This window comes from Oncorhynchus mykiss, chromosome 14 (assembly GCF_057628025.1).
Source record: "Oncorhynchus mykiss isolate SJ-2025 chromosome 14, ASM5762802v1, whole genome shotgun sequence".
Taxonomy (NCBI): domain Eukaryota; kingdom Metazoa; phylum Chordata; class Actinopteri; order Salmoniformes; family Salmonidae; genus Oncorhynchus; species Oncorhynchus mykiss.
Genome location: NC_143035.1, coordinates 17,645,001 through 17,661,729, shown reverse-complemented (window position 1 = coordinate 17,661,729; position 16,729 = coordinate 17,645,001). Strand labels below are relative to the sequence as shown.

Sequence of the window (16,729 nt, the reverse complement as noted above, 5' to 3'; positions counted from 1 at the left end):
GTTAGACTAATTAAAACTGTGAGCTCCTGCTTGCTGTGACATCGTCAGTCACTCTTAAAGGGACAGGTTTTCTTACAGGTGAGTAAAACAGAAATGCATAAAGAAGTGTGCCCTCCCAGGCTCACCCATGGCTGTGCCCCTGCCCAGTCATGTGAAATCCATAGATTTAGGGCATAATTAATTTATTTCAATTGACTGATTTCCTTGTATGAACTGAAACTCAGTGAAATTGTTGAAATTGTTGCATGTTGTGTTTATATTTTTGTTCAGTATATATGATAATGGTCCCATGACAAGTCCTTGTAATAAACAAATTGAACCTGGATGATTAATATGATTATGAGAATTCCCTTTTGGATTTCTGAAATATATATTTTTTCAGTTAAGGAGAAGGTTCACTTCATGCAGCAGAACATAGCCAAGGGGGCTGACAGGCTTAACCATTCTCTCTGAAAAAAGGGGTTATCCGGGTGGGCTGGGTGGGAGAGTGTTCGACACCTCTAAAGAAACACCCCTTCTCCTGGTCTCAGGGTAAGGGTATGTTTTCAAGGCTGAGCCGTTGTTTCTATCATTGCCTCTCTATGCTTTCTGTTTTCTGACCACCTGCGCCTTCCTGCAAACATACTTATTCCTGCATACTGAGACCACCCTTTTCCCTCACCACCCCCTGTATTCTCCACTGTTGAGACCAGGTTTTCAGCACTTGCCAGAGTGGCTCGCGATGGACAGCGCTGTGAAGACGCACTGATCTCTCTCATAAATCAACGGCACGACTACTTGAATTAAATCTCTGCTGACAAGAGGTCTGAACACAGAGTAGAGAGGGAGAGAGAGAGAGAAAGAGAGAGACTTCTGTGGACTATCCCTCAGCCGACAACACACAGAAACAGAGTTCTGAGCTTTTGTCATATCAGTTGCTTTACATCTAGAATAGCCCAGATGGAAGAAGATATGGACGAGGGGCAGACTCAGAAAGGTAAGGAAAGAGAAGTGTATTTTATATTCAGGTGGATGGATTGAGATTCCATTTGAGTGAAATCCTCCCCTAATTTATTTGTCTGCTGTCAGTGAAGTACTTATGCAGAAAGGTTTGAGAAAATATTTGGTTAATAATCTGGGTATAAAAAAGCATCTGTTTGGGTTGTTCCTTTGTCCATTGATTGTCTGCTTGACTAAAGTGTGTGTGTGTGGTGTGGGTGTTGTCTGCTGTCGAAACAGTCAGAGGGGTGTGACCTGCCTCTGTGAGCGTTGACTGTGAAAGCACAGGGAGGATTGTCTTTGTTCACGGGTGTCTCGGTAAGGCTCTCCCATGCCTGTCGAAATGGATCAGCGGAACATCGAAGACAAGAGACATCGAGCCAGTCCGCTTTCGCTAATAAAACCATTGTATTCCGACCATATGCATGTCCAGCTTTTGTATTCAAATCAAAGCGCTTTCATGCTTTCAGCAGACATTTTTTTGACGCATGTGAAGATTCCTTTCTAGTGCATATGCATGCAGGGTATGTTGTTTGCATTGTGCAAAGGGGTTGCCATTTAAAATGCAAATTTACCCCTTCGCCAGTGTTGAAGAAGTGTAGGCTTGAGGCGAAAATAGCCTATATATAGTCTATAAATACATGATGTATGAATACATTGATGTTTACAAGCGGTTGGTTTGAATGAGCCTTCTTCCATATTAATTTAAATGCTCACTGGATGAATAAAAATGCTGTCGTTCTCTCCACTCTGAGGTGTATTTCTCCCCCTCAACTCCTCTTCCTCCTCCTTCCTTCCTTCCTTTCCCCCTTCTTCCCAGGTTCTGTGCATGTGATAGGGCTTCGTATGTCTGTGCTTTTTTTTTTCCCTCCTTCCTGAAAACCAGTGCTTCACAGGCATGAGTTGCCATGGCACTGGCCAAGTCTGGTCATTATCCCTGCAGCCACTCTGCTCTCTGTTCTGTTCCTGCAGATGACATTTTGGTATCCTGGACACACAGTTTACACAGTGTCTGTGTGCGTGTGTGCGTGTTTGTGTGAGTGTCATGGATGGTCACTCGTAAAAAAAAACTGTTTTTCTGCTGTCCCCATAGGAGAAGCCCTTGAAGAACCCTTGTTGATTCAAGGTAGAACCCTTTTGGTTCCAAGTAGAACAATTTTGGGTTCCATGTAAAAACCCTTTCCACAGCGGGTTCTACATGGAACCCAAAATTATTCTACCTGGAACCAAAAAGTTTTTTTTACCTGGAACCAAAAAGGGTTCTGCTATGGGGACAGCTGAATAATTGCATGTACTACAAAGTGATAGGCCTTTATTGTCTGGTAAGATGTTATAACCATTGGTGGCTGCAATATAACATTGAATCAGGAATTCTGTTTTCACACTATGATCCATGATTCTTTGGCACTAAGATGTCTCCAACCTGTGGGATGACAACCGGAAACTTTTTGATAGCATTTTGATTGAATACCCATATGTCTCCAAAATAGAGACTGATGGGTATTGTACTCGCTCTCTCTGTGTGAATTCTTTATCCTGGAAGCCCAATCTGTCACATCATACAGTTGGCCATCTCCATCAATGTTCACCATACTGAACGAGACTAGCACCCAGACTGTGCATGCGTGTCTCGAGTACACCATGCCCATTCATTTGGGTGAAGGCCTTGTTAGTCTTTCTATAATACTTAGCCGAGCACTCTTTACACTACTAGCGCTGTGGCCCCACTGGCCCAAAGGTGGCTAACTGGCACATCTCTTCTCTATCAAATTTGTAAAGTTATAAATTAAACAGGGTGCTAAAGCAGCTTGGCTAAGTGCTGCTCCACATTAACACTCCTCTTCTTTAGTCCTTCCTCTCTGAATCAACACACTGACTGATGAACTTCAGTTGCCTGGTCACTGAACTGTTTGTGCTGTATAGCCAACTCTTATGGTTCTACAACATGCTAAACCATAACAATGATCATTGGAGTCGGATACAGCACAAACAGGCCTGGGACCAGGCTACTGAAGTTCAGCTAGGGACACTTAGAAGTCTAGTGCTTGAAACAAGATGATTGACCCTCCTGTTTCCAATTATGAAGTCTGAATGCATGCATAGTGTAAATGCCATGTAGTAGGTTGGCCTACATGCTTCTAGGCCTGCTACAGTATGTGCAGTGTGTCTTGCCCACTAGCAAATAATGGAATTTTGGTTCTCTGTTGATATTTGGCATTTGGTTCCTCCATGCAAACCTTAGCCCTAAAACCACCCCCTAAACAGAAAAGGCATCATTTCCTGACATTTCAATTATTGACACAAGGAAAATACATTTCACTTTGCAAAGCTACAGTAGCCATATTGAGAGGGACTTGGGTATGCTCTCACAGTATTACCTTCACAGTGAGGGAAAGGGAAAGGGAAAGTGGGACACATAGTTGTACAACTGAATGCATTCATCTGAAATGTGTTTTCCGCATTTAGTGAGGTAATGTGATTTATGTTATTCATCTTTTAATAACAGTAATAAAATCCTCAGTGCAGCCATAAATAAACCTATTATTTGGCAATGACCAAAATTATAACTATTTAATAATGATTCATAAACTACATATTATCTAATGATGATCTATAAACCACTTATAAAACCACAACCCGTCATAAACAGTGCTTCTATTCATGTAAAGTATTACCAAGTTATAGATTACACCTTACTGTTATATTAAGGGTTCTAAGTCTCTTGTCACTTGTCGCTTGGTTGAGACAATTATTCACATGACCACTGTAAATCTACTGAGCTGAAAGGCTGGTTTAAGAGCACATGAAAGGGGAGATTTAACACCCTCCTGGGAGTTGGGCCAATTAATGACTTTGGGCCTCCGCCATGAGGGTCTGTCAAATGTCTTTATATTGCTTATATTTAATGTTCAATGTGTTTTGTATGTTACCTTATATGACAAATTCATTTCAGTTTTCATTTCCGTGTATTTGTGGAGATTATGTAAAACATTTTTTTTTATAACTTGTATGGTAACACTGCTCCTGTAGTATTATTTTTAGTCTGAGCTGAAGTCGTTGATCTTTAAAGTTGTCAGGCCACCTAGCTTTAACCATGCATTATATATAAATCTGAGCAACTCTCAGGGACGAGCAGCATCAAACGGTTATGCTTTTATCTAGTTGTTATATTGTAATCTACAGTATGTGACCTCACTGTCATTTTGGGGTGACTGGTCACAAACTGACCCCCCACCTCAGAGAACCCCGAGTCCATGACATATTTAAGAGGACAAGCAGATGTAAGTGCTCTTTCTCTGGGCCATTCCTCCAGCAACTGACCCCCTGTCACCTCCTATGAGGACATCCGTTATGTGTGGACCAGAGCTCTGTAGATCGTCTGTAGCCCTGTCCTGGCATTAGGGGCACCATGGACTAGCCAGGGGGCTACCGTGCAAAAATAGTAAGAGTGGAATGCACCTATTGTACAGAACATGACACTGTATGGTTTTCAGACACAACATGACTGTACATGCAAATTTAAATCTGTGCATTTTATACCTCTCAGGGCTGCTTTGTAAATACTCAAAATAACAATAAATACCCCCAAATAGTTTGCATCACATTTAGTTTCACCGTTAACAAAGGGTTACAAAATACCTTTCATCTTCTGTTATATTGCTACTAGTGTTACAGATCTATTTTGGCTGTCAAATGGAAGAGGCTAAGCTTTTTTAGCAACAAAATCAACCAAATTGGATTCACATTTGTCCCATAGCCTGAGGTGTATTGCATTATGATAGTGTCCATACCATAGAGATCTTATAATTCACTAGAGTGGCCTTTGCATCCAGGTAACATGACAAAAAAATCGTGCCTCTTGGTCAGGAAAACTTTCATTCTAGAAACTGGAATTGGAATTCTTGGAATCTAGCCAAGATTATTACAAAAAACATGAATTCAAGTAGGGAAGCCATAATACAGGTTTTCCATGTCTGTCATATATTCAATGTCATGTAATAAAAGATACAATTTGCAAGTGTGCGAGAAGGGGTAACACAACCCATTGATCAAATAAAAGTATACTATTGTACCCCATAAACTGGACATGTGTGTCAAGATGCAGCATAACAAATGGGAAAGCGAATGCTGAAAAACGTACTCTTCCGACATTCACAGACTGAAACATCCCCACTGCTTAGTGTATGCTTATTTTCCCCTACTCCGCCTCCCATGGAAGTCTCCAGGCCACCAGATCAAATGAAAAGTATTAAATGTGAAAATGTGCCTTGTGTACACCACAAGCTATTCTAACCAGAAACTAATTAGCTTTTTCTCTTTGAATCTATCTCCTTCTCTCTCAATCTCTCCCTCTGTTTCCCTCCACCCCTTCTCCGTCTCTCGCTCCCCCCTTCCCTGTTTTAATGAAACTAATGCCACTATAGATCTTGTGATTGTGCGGCTGATACTATATGGATTATTTTCTGAATGATCCTTAGGAGTGCCTTTGTCTTCAAGATGCATTATCAATGTTTTCTAAGAGGTGACCATTACATGATGGCAACCTCAACCTTTTAATGAGCCATTGTGTGTGTGTGTGTGTGTGTGTGTGTGTGTGTGTGTGTGTGTGTGTGTGTGTGTGTGTGTGTGTGTGTGTGCGTGTGTGTATCCATTTTGCCTGTCGGACATGACGCTGACAGATGGGAGAGTGGTGACCGTGGTAGTGGGGAGGGGGCATGGGAGGGGCCTGTCCATTCTCTTTGTGTTAGAGAGAGAGAGAGAGAGACGCCTTCTGTTGATTGGACTGGAGAGACATGGGTGGGGTCAGAGCCGAATTACCGACTTTACTTTTTGAAGAGGGGCTGTTTGTATGGAGTACAATTCAAGGTGGAGCTGGAGCCTGTCTCTTGATTCAGCCTTTATTGTCAGCTTAGAGATAATCCACATGTAGCCATGTTTTCACATACTGTAGTGATTTCCAGTAATATTTAATGGCCCCCTAATTTGAAGGTTTCATATGAATAAAGTTCAAGAACAAAGTGTGGTCATCATGAGATAAATATAATAGACTATGTCATTGTTGACCATTAGCCACTTTTGGAGGAATGCTTTACTAATGCCAATCTGTAAAAACAACAGTTCATTTAACTTTTCTGTTATGCTTGTCTCCAAGAACAACTGTAGCCTAGTCTCAGATCTGTTTGTGCTATCATGACAGCTCCTTGTCATCTTAGTCATGATGACACAAACAGACTGGTGCCCAGGCTAGAAAAACTGGTCTTGTTGTTAAATACATTGCTAGAGAGAGTGAATGGTCCCTTTCACAACATATACCTAAACTGACACTGGGCCAGTTGATACCCAACAAGTTCTACAACACACTCAACCCTATTCCACTGTGAACATGATCAATTGGAACCCCAGTGGCAGCTCATTAAACAGGCAACTTTCTCATCCCAGGTAATGTAACAGTAAAGCAGCTGCCATGAATAATGGATGGAAGTGGCTGGCACTGTGCTGTTACTGTGCTGCTGGTGCTAAATTATGGATCAAGCATCCAGTGGCTCTTTCAGTCAATTCACACTAGTTGTCATTTTCACTAGCATAGCGCCAACAGATTGAGTCACGAATCTCAAGTTCAATGTAAGTCTGTGAAAAGGCTGGTAATTAGACTTATGATGGGAGGAGTAGCTGTTGTTTTCCAGTGGAGAATTGTTGAACTTGTTAGAAAACCAATAGTGCCATGCAAATGTATGATTATAACCATATCTGGTTCCCAATGAATCCTTAAGACTTCATATGTATTGCATTAAATGGCAATATGGCCACCAGTACTACCGCCCAATGCCCTTGCAATGAAGAACCATGTGAGTTTTTAACAATTCTAATATTGTCAAATATTTCAATTTATCCCCAAAACTGTTTTTATAGTGATTCATGAAGTCCACAAAACATTTTCAAAACACACCAGTGGCGGTCGGTGATTTAAGATGAGGGAGGAAGATCATTTTTTAAATCAGCGTGGCCTCATTTCTATTACAGCATATTGGATGACTGTCCTTCATATTCCATTCACTCTACTCAATGTAACATCGACAGGTTTAGATTACCACATGATTCTCACATTTTCTCTATACCCATCATGAGGCCTATGAATGAAAGTTTATAACAGAGGTGCACAGGTCTTGCTAATTTTTTTGTAATCAACGTTACAGACAGTAATGCATTCAATACTGCCTTGCACACTCTTGCCTGCATCTAGCTGATCTAGGGTGTTATCATTAGTTCAACAGTTACTAATGAGAGTTTCTACTGGACAAATTCAGGTATGTTTATCCCCGTTTTGTTCCGTTTGTTTCCGTTTAAGAAAAGTTTTTCAACAGAATCGATGGAACGAATACACCTCTGATCACACGCAAACACAGTTCACTTTCATAGTAGCCACATACAGTACAAACAGCATGATCACTTTGCTTGTTGTATAATTCCTTATTGCATCTACGCGCTATCCTCTTCTCACCTTTTCCCTTCGCTAGTGGATGTCAGTGCACAACACATCATCTGTCTGTGACCAGGCGAAAATAACCGCTAAACTCTACACACAGTCTACATCATTGTCACCATATTAGCTAACGTCATAGTCAACATAGCTAATAGAACCCGCTACAATCATGCAGTACAGTGTACAGTCAGCAAGCAGTTTAGTAGTTACACTTGTGGGCCAAGGTGGCAATAAATTAATAAAACCAAAAGCTTACCTTGACTTGGAAGAGTTCCAGTGTTGGACAGCCATAGCCAGCTAGCTAACATACGTGTCACGCCCTGACCTTAGAGAGCCTTTTTATTTATCTATTTGGTTAGGTCAGGGTGTGATTTGGGTGGGCATTCTAGTTTTCTATTTCTTTGTTGGCCAAGTAGAGTTCTCAATCAGAGGCATCTGTCTATCGTTGACTCTGATTGGGAATCATACTTAGGCAGCCTGTTTTCCACCCTAGTTTGTGGGATCTTGTTTTTGCACAGTAGCTGTCTAGCCCTGCAGAACTTTACGTTTTTTGATCTTTTATTGTTTTGTCGGTGTTTCATTATTAAATTATCATGAAGACTTTTTTACGCTGCGCTTTGGTCTCATTCCGACGACGTACGTAATAATACGACCCCTCTCTGTTTGAGTCAGGTGTTTGAATAGGCTAAACAATCTAGCTGCATTTGCTAGCTAAGTAAGTGAAAGTGAAAAAAATACAAGGAAATATAGCTATCTCTCTCTCGCTCGCTCACTCTCTGGCTTCTCCTTCATTTTTTAAATGACATTGTTCAAAGCTGTTCAACTATTGTCTTTCTCTCTCTTTGAGTCAACTACTCACTACATGTTATGTACTGCAGTGCTAGCTAGCTGTAGCTTATGCTTTCAGTACTAGATTCATTCTCTGATCCTTTGATTGGGTGGACAACATGTCAGTTAATTCTGCATGAGTTCTGATAGGTTGGAGGACATCCTCCAAAAGTTGTCATAATTACTGTGTAAGTTTATGGAAGGGGGTGAGAACCATGAGCCTTCTTGGTTTTGTATTGAAGTCAATGTACCCAGAGGAGGACGGAAACTAGCTGTCCTCCAGCTTTTTCCCATTCTTCTCTACAGATCCTCTCATGCTCTGTCAGGGTGGATGGGAAGTGTCGTTGCACAGCTTTTTTCAGGTCTTTCCAGAGATGTTTGATCAGGTTCAAATCCGGGCTCTGGCTCTGGGCCACTCAAAGACATTTAGAGACTTGTCCCGAAGCCACTCCTGCGTTGCCTTGGCTGTGTGCTTAGGGTCTTTGTCCTGTTGGAAGGTGAACCTTCACCCCCAGTCTGAGGTCCTGAGTGCTCAGAGTGCTCTAGTGCAGGTTTTCATCAAGGATCTTCCTGTACTTTGCTTCGTTCATATTTTCCTCGATCCTGGCTAGTCTCCCAGTCCCAGTTCCAGTCACATAGCAGCACCCACCCGTAGCACGTGCTCCAGCAGGTGTATTTCACTGGTCATCCCCAAAGCCAACTCCTAATTTGGCAGCCTTTCCTTCCTGTTCTCTGCTGCCAATGACTGGAACGAATTGCAAAAATCACTGAAGCTGGAGTCTTATTTCTCCCTCACTAACTTTAAGCATCATCTGTCAGAGCAGTTTACCAATCATTGCACCTGTACACAGCCCATCTGTAAATAGCCCACCCAACTACCTCATCCCCATATTGTTATATTTATCTTTTTCTCCTTTGCATCCCAGTATCTCTACTTGCACATTCATCTTCTGCACATCTATCACTCAAATGTTAATTGCTAAATTGTAAATATTTCTCCACTATGGCCTATTTATTGCCTTACCTCCCTAATCTTACTACATTTGCACGCACTGTATATAGATTTTGTTTATCCCATGTGTAACTCTGTGTTGTTTGTGTCACACTGCTTTGCTTTATCTTGGCCAGGTTGCAGTTGTAAATTAGAACTTGTTCTCAACTGGCCTACCTGGTTAAATAAAGGTTAAATAAATAAATACAAATATAGAGTTCCATGTAGCCATGGCTCTATGTAGTACTGTGCGCCTTCCATAGTCTGTTCTTGACTTGGGAATTGGGAAGACACATATAGTGGCATGTCTTGTGGGGTATGTGTGGGTGTCCAAACTGTGTGCTAGTAGTTTAAACAGGCACATCTGTGCATTCAGCATGTCAGCACTTCTTACAAAAACAAGTAGTGATGTAGTCAATCTCTCCTCCACTTTGAGCCATGAGAGATGTACATGCATATTATTAATGTTAGCTCTCTGTTTACATTTAAGGGCCAGCCATGCTGCCCTGTTCTGACCCAATTGTATTTTTCCGAGGTCCCTCTTTGTGGCACCTAACTACACGACTGAACAGTTGTCCAGGTTTGACAAAACTAGGGCCTGTAGGATCTGACTTGTTGATAGTGTTGTTAAAAAGACAGAGCAGTGCTTTGTTATGGACAGACTTCTTCCCATCTTAGCTACTGTTGTATCAACATGTTTTGACCATGACAGTTTACAATCCAGGGTTGCTCCAAGCAGTTTAGTCACCTCAACTTGCTCAATTTCCACATAATTCTTTACAAGAAATATCATAGCTGGGAAACGATGGGAATCGGGCTTGATGACGTGACGACACTGGCGGTGGATTACATCTGGAGATAGGCTAGGATGAGCAAAACACATGATTCCACATGTGGAAAATCACATGATTTTGTGAAAATGTGAAATCATGTGAAAATATGAAATCATGTGAAAATGTGTTTTTGGAACACTTCACGTAATCTGATTTTTTCAAATGTATCGTTTCATGTTATGTTGCTTTACATGTTGTCACGTTATCACATTAACGTAACATAAGATCACATGTGAAATTCATGTGTTTTTTCAATAAAGCATCCCCAACCTAGCAGGCTGAGGCGGAGGTAGATGGCTAGCTTACTTGCTATTCCAGTCACAATCTGTATAGAAACAGATGCAGAGCGTGGAGGAGGGAGGAGGAAAAGGGCTATTGCTTTCGCAATGCAGTGCAACGGAAAATAAACACGAGGCGTGATAGAGGAGATGGCAAATAAATGACTGCTTGGCTGCGATGAGGGAGATGTCATTGATTGGTATCTCTGAGAATTACAAATAAAATAGAGTCAGCTCGGTTTTTCAGACTTTTTTTTTAATGGGGAACATGAGCGGGGATTGAATGGGGAAAAATTAATCAATGGTTCTAATGGTGATGTAGAGGCACTGGAGAAAATTCTCCAGTCGTATGAGCGTGAAATTACATTTGTGCATTTCATTAGTGCTGCGCATTGATTTGGGGAGCATATTTCAGAGCGCACTAGGAGGAGAGGAAATACTATTTGACTCAATAACAGCTCATATCTGGCCATGAAATAGAGTGGGGTTCACTAATGAAATTGGAATGCAAATGACATTAGTCTGAAACAAAGTTGTGCATGAATGACATGCATTTTTAGAGTATGTTGGCATAGCATCCGTTAGGCTGAAGGATGAACTCACTGTCCAGACTGCTTCCCTCAAACACATACACAAACCCTAACATACAGTAACACATTCCATGGGATTGTGATGCTGTTATAATATGGTCACAGCATTTTGTAGAGACACACCAATCCAGTCAAATACACCCGGACATCCCGCCCACAGACACTTAGACTGAGGCACAGTCTCACACACTCACACAGACAGACATACACACACACACTTCTCGTAACATGTTATTTTTCACCCTGATCCCTGTCCGATGTGTGGCCAGACAGAGTGGATGCCCAGGACGCCTATGGGTCAGAGTTCACCTAGGGCTCAGGCTGAAAGGGTCAACCACACCAGGGCTCTGCTGGGTGGGTTAAACCTCTGTAGGGTTAAAGTTGGGTTCACCTCATTCCTCATACTAGAATATCTGTAACTCTCTCACTGCTTCACCTCCGAATGCATTTAATCACCAGTTTGTAGAGGATGACCACTGTATGTGAAGTACCATACGGTACCATATTGTTCTTAGGTGAAGGCTGCTGTGTCAAAACCGTATGAAGTGTGCCACGCAATCACATAATATCCATTTTTAGAAACAGTTACCATGTTGATTATGGTACCTACTACTAGGATTGCTATGCACCTCATGCAACAACATCATTTTAGTGGTTGTGGTGGTGATATAAAGGCCTTGTACTGACCACAGCTTAGTCTGATTGATTCCTCTCAAGATATCTTCCAGCATTCTCAACCAGTACTCTCAATGCAGTGTTTCTCCCTCTGTTGTCCTGTGATTTACTGTATATAGTGAACATTCCCTCCTGTCTTTCATGAAGTCTGACCTTCTCTGTCTCTCTTCTCTCTGTGTGCTCAGGATGCCTGGAGTGCTGCATCAAATGCCTGGGTGGCATCCCGTACCCGTCACTTATCGCTACCATCCTGTTGTACGCTGGGGTGGCGCTGTTCTGCGGCTGCGGGCACGAGGCCCTCTCCGGGACCGTCACCATCCTGCAGAACTACTTTGAGGTGGTCAGAGGACCCGTGGATTCCCTTGACGTGTTCACCATGTGAGCAGGCTACACACCAATGACCCAAACTGGAAACATTCAAGATACACTGTTGTGTATCACCTGAAAGTTACCCCTATACCTAGTAGCTCTCTGTACTTTAGGAGAACCTGCATTGCAGATGGGCTCGATAAGACCAACATTGTATCCTGGTGAAAGAACACCGTCTCGATTTAAAATGGGTTTGAAATTAGTCACTTGTATAGTTACTGTGTAAATACACTATTCAATGTAACTTGATAAGTTTGACCAAACAGAGTTACAGAGGATGTAGAAATGTGTTTTTGATGCACAATAACAATGAAACAACAATGTAATAACTGTACATTACAGTTGTTTTCACACACTTTTCACTTTTTCCATCTAGGATTGACATCATTAAGTATGTGATCTATGGCATCGCCTCAGCGTTCTTTGTCTACGGCATTCTGTTGATGGTGGAGGGCTTCTTTACCAGCGGAGCCATCAAGGACCTTTACGGAGACTTCAAGATCACCACCTGTGGACGTTGCGTCAGTGCTTGGGTAAGGGGTCATTAATCACTGAATGAGGAGGTTTAGTGATCTTCAAGAGTAGCTTGTAACATTTTCTATGAACGACCTGTGTGTAATGCAATGGCCCTAAGGGACAAAGTAGCTTTTAAAATGCCAGTGCCATCAATCAAAATATTGTAGATAAAATGTGACTATGCTGTGTAAAAGGGCAAAATTTAGGCCTCTCTCCGAGTACCCCCATCCGTTCCACTTTCTATACCTGCACAACTGTTTCACGTGGCCAATCATCAAGTTTAAGTGGAATTAAGTGTGCTAGTACTGGAATAGATCAAAAAGTGGAATGTGGGGTATGTGAGGAGACATTTGGGAAACACTGATATAGACTCAGTCACAATAAATCCTGATGGGAAATACTAACAGCTCTTAATGTTATTCCTAATTCACTTGACGTGAGGTATATCTGGAATCTACTGAGTCTCCGCTATCCTATGTCTTAGTTCATCATGCTGACGTACATCTTCATGCTGGCTTGGCTCGGGGTGACTGCGTTCACCTCCCTCCCCGTCTTCATCTACTTCAACATCTGGACCATTTGCCAAAACGCCACCATCCTGGAGGGAGTGACTCTGTGCCTGGACCCGCGCCAGTATGGTAAGGATTCATGATATACAGTAGTTGGGTTTACTGCTTCTCTGTGGGTTGTTTCAAACATATTACCCATGAATGTTGCATAGACATCTGTGGTATAGATATTCTGAGATAAATCAAAACGAATATGAAAATGTCAGAATGGCCTAATTAAATGTTCTCCTCTCTTTTCAGGTATTGTGCCAATTGGGGAGGGGAAGACTGTATGTACTGGATCTGACAAGTTTTACAAAATGTGTGAATCAAATGAGGTAGGTGATACAAATAACTGAACTACAAATACATCAAATGAATAACATACAGTATGTTTAATAAATGATGTGATACTTGGTTTCAAAGTTTCAAAGTTCAAAAGCTTTTGCAAAATGAACATTTACGTGCAACATCCATGAAGGTTTTAAATAATGCATATAATAAAATGTGTATGGGTCTTGTACAGGTTCACTAGGGTTTTTATGAGGAAGCCTGACTCATTTTTTCCCTTTCCTTTGTCTTTGATACAGCTGGACATGACATTCCACCTGTTCGTTTGTTCCCTGGCTGGTGCTGGAGCTGCTGTCATTGCTATGGTGAGACACAAAAACCTATTACTTTTCTATCTCTGTTGATATAGCTGATATTACAGCTTTGATTTATATCCATTTGAGGGCAATGGATATATGGAGAATGTGATCTGTATATGAATGGCTGAGATCTGTGCAGGTCGCTGTATGTTCCTCATATGACAAAATAGGAATCAGACCTGTCAGTGATTTTTCCCCTGCACTAGTTTTATTTAACTAGTCCATAGGCAAACAAATTGTAATACAAGGTTCTGATTTGACGTGGCCATTTTGAAAATGACAGTAGTAGGTCAAATACAAGTGGTAACGGGGTAAACCAAATGTTGTGTTTTAATGGGCTAAGTTGATTTCTGTAGCTGAAATCTCTGTTTTGCTGCAAGTCTATGGGAATGGCTGGGGAGGCAGTATTTTGGCGCAGTGGAGAGACAAGGTTTTTCTTTGGCTCAGAGATGCTAGGCATTTCACAGCGTTGTCATGGAAACTGGGAGAAGAAAGGCCCGGAGCTTGTTGAAAACATCTCTCGGTAATTTGTGAGGAGCCATTTTCTAAGAAAGAGAATGTGGTCATCGTTAGTCAAAGATGATGGTGCAAATTTCAGTGAGGCATTGCCTCCCATTTTAACAAAACAAATGGCTAGGAAACGGTGGTGGTACGCGACAGACACCCACCAACAGAAGGGTGGCAGTTAAAAAAGGAAACTACAATGTTAAAAAATAATCAATGCATGTCTGACTTCTATCTCATGCTGAACTGAAAAGGTGTTAATGCAGTAAAAAATGTATGGTCCTTCCATTTTATCTGATTATTTAACTGATTACTAAAACAAATGATTAATTATCAACATCAAATACGAGATGAGATGTTAAACAGAATGGATGCAGTGTTTTCACTATTCCAAGTCCTCGCAGCTGAGACTGCAGCTTTTGCTGGAATCCTTAAGATACCAGTAATTTGGTCTTTGTGTAGATTCAAATCTATTAGCTTCTTATATTGATCTGATTCAGTGTGAAAGGTGTGGCAAAGTAACAACCACAGTCATTTAAGCAAAATACATTCACAATGGCTGTGCTTCTCCATGAGCCTTTTCTGCCATTGAAACCCTGGGTACTACCGAATGCTTCTACTGTACTGCCGCCTGCTGGCATATCAGTGAAATACACCATTGTGAATTGAAAAATAAAAAATTCGAAATTTGAGACATTGTTTTTCAGCAGTAGAATAATTCATTTGACACATTGTCCAGGTTTAATTAAAGCTGTGGGTCACAATCATAGCACTTTAAATTTCTGCTGATGATGTCATGATGTGAAAATCCATAGAGATCCTATTAAATTACTAATCTTCTAATTCCTCTTTCTATGTTCTCCATTAAGACAGCATCATGAAATCTGTAGTGATAATACAATATATAAATATGGTACACTTTCTTCCATTTCCTGACAGGCATTCATCTTTCCCTGATGGATGTCAGTGGAAAAGTGAAAGACCAATCATTTGTGGTGTGTTTGATTTTTCTCCCCGACTGAACTTGTGGGTGACTCATCTCTGTTAGATCCACTACCTGATGGTGCTGTCAGCCAACTGGGCCTACGTGAAGGACGCGTGCAGGATGCAGAAGTACGAGGACACCAAGTCCAAGGAGGAGCAGGAGCTCCACGACATCCACTCCACCCGCTCCAAGGAGCGTCTCAACGCCTACACATAAGGCCAGCGTGACGCCTGGCCCTGCCACCCTGCCCCTCCATCTCCACCATCCCCTTTAAAGAGGGGGGTGGGTGGCGCCCGGGGTCCTCGCCACCGCTGATGTCACTGGTGCGTCATATGACAAAGTGGTCCTGGGTACCCTCACAACCCCTCCAAACGGCATTTCAGATGATGAGCCCTATTACCTCTCTTATGGACTGTATTATGATTATGATGATTATTATTAGTATTACCTGTAGTATTATGGCTTTCATAGTAGTTGGTAGTTCAGTACGTAGTCGAATTGGAAGTATCTAGCAGAAGTATTTTTCATTTACTTTTTTACTTTGGAGAATTTCTTTGGATTTTTATGAGTTTGTAGTTTTATCAAGGGTCACATTTCCCTCCTTTTATAATTGATTTATATTTATTTTTTAGGTGGTCAGTGAGGGCTTAAAGGGTTTCAAGCACATTTCTCATGTTTGTGTGTCTGTATAGATCTCATTTTAAAGCACTATGTACATGGATGGGTGATCGGTGTTGAAGACTACAATATTTTCAATCACACAGGGGAACTTTTAAAGCTTCTGAAGCCTTTAAATACCAGTACTGCCAGGGATCTAAATAATATCTTTGAAGTGAAAAGCTTTTTTTTTTACTACCTGCGGTTACACGATAGCATTACCAAATTATAATTATACAAAAACATGATTTACTAGATGTGCCAACCCACTGGGCACAGATGTCAATTAAATGTCTATTCCACGTTGGTTCAATGTAACTTCACTGAAATGACGTGGAAAAAACATTGATTTAACCAGTGTGTGTCCAGCCTGTTAAACAGGAAATACTTAGGTCATTATCAAAGAAGAAATGAGTTGCCAATATGATAAACAATGGATTATTTTATTACAATATGAGGCATCTTGCCAATTTAAAGCTATGTATCTAAGGACTGTGAATGATTCGTTCGTCTTCAATCATATGCCACACAAGCACACGCACACATGTTCTCATAACCCCATTTTTATTTCATAAAGTGTAACTTAATAAATACAAGTATGAAAGTTTTTGCAGATTTCTGCCCTGCATATATTGAGATATAAATGCATTCTTTGGTCCTATATGTTAAGCACTTCAAATTCAGGACAATTGATAAGAGAATAAAAATACGTTTCTGTGGTTTAATTCACTATGAATCCCTGTCTTTCAAAAATAGTGACGCAAAAAAAAGCATTTCATGTCAAATTGAACTTTTTTGGTGGATTTATCAGTCTTAAGAAAAGTGTGTCACAGTAAGTTATTTTAT

The 16,729-nt window shown here is 41.2% G+C and overlaps 1 protein-coding gene across 1 annotated transcript in view; it reads left to right on the top strand.

Moving 5' to 3' along the window:
• Positions 1 to 384: 384 nt before the first annotated feature.
• Positions 385 to 16,729, top strand: part of gpm6aa (glycoprotein M6Aa) — a 17,431-nt gene continuing 1,086 nt past the window's right edge. Inside the window, exons 1-7 of the mRNA XM_021561394.3 lie at positions 385 to 976; positions 11,840 to 12,032; positions 12,400 to 12,556; positions 13,024 to 13,177; positions 13,349 to 13,425; positions 13,678 to 13,743; positions 15,290 to 16,729. The exon at positions 15,290 to 16,729 is cut by the window's right edge and continues 1,086 nt beyond it. Coding sequence (XP_021417069.1) covers positions 940 to 976; positions 11,840 to 12,032; positions 12,400 to 12,556; positions 13,024 to 13,177; positions 13,349 to 13,425; positions 13,678 to 13,743; positions 15,290 to 15,442 — 837 coding nt within the window. The 5' untranslated portion in view covers positions 385 to 939 and the 3' untranslated portion in view covers positions 15,443 to 16,729. The remainder of the gene's footprint in view (positions 977 to 11,839; positions 12,033 to 12,399; positions 12,557 to 13,023; positions 13,178 to 13,348; positions 13,426 to 13,677; positions 13,744 to 15,289) is intronic.